Source organism: Rhincodon typus, unplaced genomic scaffold (assembly GCF_021869965.1).
Source record: "Rhincodon typus isolate 14 unplaced genomic scaffold, sRhiTyp1.1 hic_rhity00013649, whole genome shotgun sequence".
Classification (NCBI taxonomy): Eukaryota; Metazoa; Chordata; class Chondrichthyes; order Orectolobiformes; family Rhincodontidae; genus Rhincodon; species Rhincodon typus.
In genome coordinates this window covers 1,247-3,612 of record NW_025979287.1, presented here as the reverse complement: position 1 = coordinate 3,612, position 2,366 = coordinate 1,247, and the positions used below count along the sequence as shown (strand labels likewise).

At 55.9% G+C, this 2,366-nt stretch overlaps 1 protein-coding gene across 1 annotated transcript in view; it reads left to right on the top strand.

Moving 5' to 3' along the window:
- LOC109925881 (glutathione S-transferase P) overlaps nt 1-2,366 on the top strand; it is a 4,941-nt gene that overhangs the window by 1,956 nt on the left and 619 nt on the right. Inside the window, exons 4-6 of the mRNA XM_048594726.1 lie at nt 360-447; nt 1,342-1,474; nt 1,627-1,732. Of these exons, the coding sequence (XP_048450683.1) occupies nt 360-447; nt 1,342-1,474; nt 1,627-1,732 (327 nt within the window). The remainder of the gene's footprint in view (nt 1-359; nt 448-1,341; nt 1,475-1,626; nt 1,733-2,366) is intronic.

Below are 2,366 nucleotides of genomic sequence, written 5' to 3'. Positions count from 1 at the left end.
TGGGGGTTGGAGGGTGAGGGTCGGGGTTTAGTGTTGGAGGGGAAGCAGATGGAGGGGGTGGGGGCTGTAGGCAGAGAGTGATGGGGGTTGGGGGCCTGTCGATTGACCGACGAGCTGTGATCCGACTGACTGGCAGAGCCGCCTTGAGGGCCCGTTCTTGGTCCCTGGGTCTGTGTGTTACGTAATCGGCGCTATCCAAATGTAATGTGTTGTTGTTGTAAGGTCACCCTCCCTCTGAAGGAGTCAGGTGTGGCCTCCAACAACAAAGCTGTCATCGACGGTCTCTCTCTCTCTCTCTCCGTTCCTTCACTTTCTCGCTCTCTCTCTCCCTCTCCCTCCCTCTCTCCATTTCCTTCCAGGTCTTTGGCCAACTGCCTAAATTCCAAGATGGCAGCTTTGAGCTTTTCCAATCGAACGCCATTCTCCGCCACCTGGCCCGGCAACATGGTGAGTGCTTCCTTTCCCACGTCACACCGGGGACCGGGCCCGGCACTTATCCCCTCGCCCCTATTTGCCGCGGAGCAGGTGGAGTTGGGCTACAATTCCCGAACCGCTGCGGGTCCATTGGCACAATCCACACGCTCCCACGGCCAAACGTATCTAGATTAATTCCATGTCAACACGCCCGCTACCTGACCAGCTGGATCCTGAGGCCTACCTGTCTGGAGAGAGCCTGAGGCCTATCTGAGGCGTTCCCACCTGACCTCAGCCTGAGGCCTAAACAGCTGGCTGGAGTAAGCCTTCCCGCCTTTCTGGACCCTGAGGCCTACACACTGGCTGGAACCAGTGACCCTCATGATCCTCACCTCTACTTGACTTAACCCATGGTCTGCAGCCTGAGGCCTACCCACGTGTTAAAGCCAGAGGCCGACACACCTGGATGGAGTCTGTACCCTCTTACCTAGCCAGCTGGAGCATGAGGCCTACCCACCACAAGGTGCATTGTTGCCTTCGCCTGTGCTATTATCTGGAGTCCAGTCCGCTAGCTCAAACCTGCTTGAGCCTGAGGCCTACCTTTCTGGCACAAATCCATGGCCAACCCACCAGCTGAAGCCTGAGGCCTACTACTTGGCTGGGACCTGTAACCCTCCCACCAGCTGAAGCCTGAGGGTACCCAGACGGGCTGAAGCCTGGGGCCTACTGCCTGGCTGGGGCCTGTAACCCTCCCACCAGCTGGAGCCTGAGGCCTCCCTGGTTGACTGCCCACTGCCTTACCTGCAGACCCGAAAGGTGGAGCCTGAGCTCTGCCCACCTGTGGGTGACCGTGTGAGACCCCCACCCCCCCGATCTGAATCGACGACTCTCTGAGGCAACTGATTTAGTCTCCCGTATTTGTTCAAGGCCTGTATGGGAAGGACTCAACTGAGGCCGCTCTGATCGACATGGCGAATGATGGAGTTGAGGACTTGCGCATTAAATACGCAATACTCATCTACAAAGAATACGTGAGTTACTCTCGGCCACGGAAATTTCTGTAAGCTTTTGTGACGGTCCTGTTCAGACTCTGGGCGCGCACTGGCGGGAAGGATGGAACAGCCTGGGTGGGGCACGGTGGCCTGGGAGGCGGTTTCAGAGAAGGTCCCTGGACGGGAATGGTTACAAATGCGCTTTCCTGACTTGCCGTAGCCAGGTGACCTCTGGCCTTAGCGCAACTCGCTTCAGGTCAGCCTTCATACAACCAGTTCCGGCAAAGATGCGTTACACCGTGCCTACTGAGTGTGTATCATCATGCGCAAGCTGACCGTTGATGAACCGTGACGGAGGCACAGCTACTAAAAGAATCCCGAAGGCCGTAAGAGCCGGGAAATCGAGGGCTCCTCCAGCGAGCATTGAGCACCGTCTGCGACGGGGCTAGGCGTGGAGACGTGACAACCTTTTTTGTAGCCTGTAGTCCGCCATTTTCCCACCCCTCTCTCTTCATTTCCGAACCAAGAGCCATATGGGACTCGGGAGGTTAATTCAATGTCTCGCTCCCCTGAGCTGCTACACTCTGACCGCTGTTGGTGATAGGCTGTTCAGAAGTTTGTTCCACCTTAAATCCCTCCGAAGGGCCTGTGAAATGAGACTGACTTGAAGGCAGGGTCGAATTATGAGGAATAAATTTTCGATATTAGGATCCAAAGTTTAAGAGGAGAAGAAGAGAGTTTGCTGTTTAATAAGTGACTCTGGGCATCGAGAGGACGATCCAGTGCAGGATCAGATAGCCTCAGGCGCGAGAGATCCTGTAGTGAGAGCACGTCGACTGACAGAGGGGAAACCAAACTTTCTGGAAAGCAGTGGAGGAAACCAACGACTGTAGAACAGGACAAAGAGCACAGGAACAGGCCCTTCGGCCCTCCCAGCCTGTGCTGACCCATTTTGCCCTT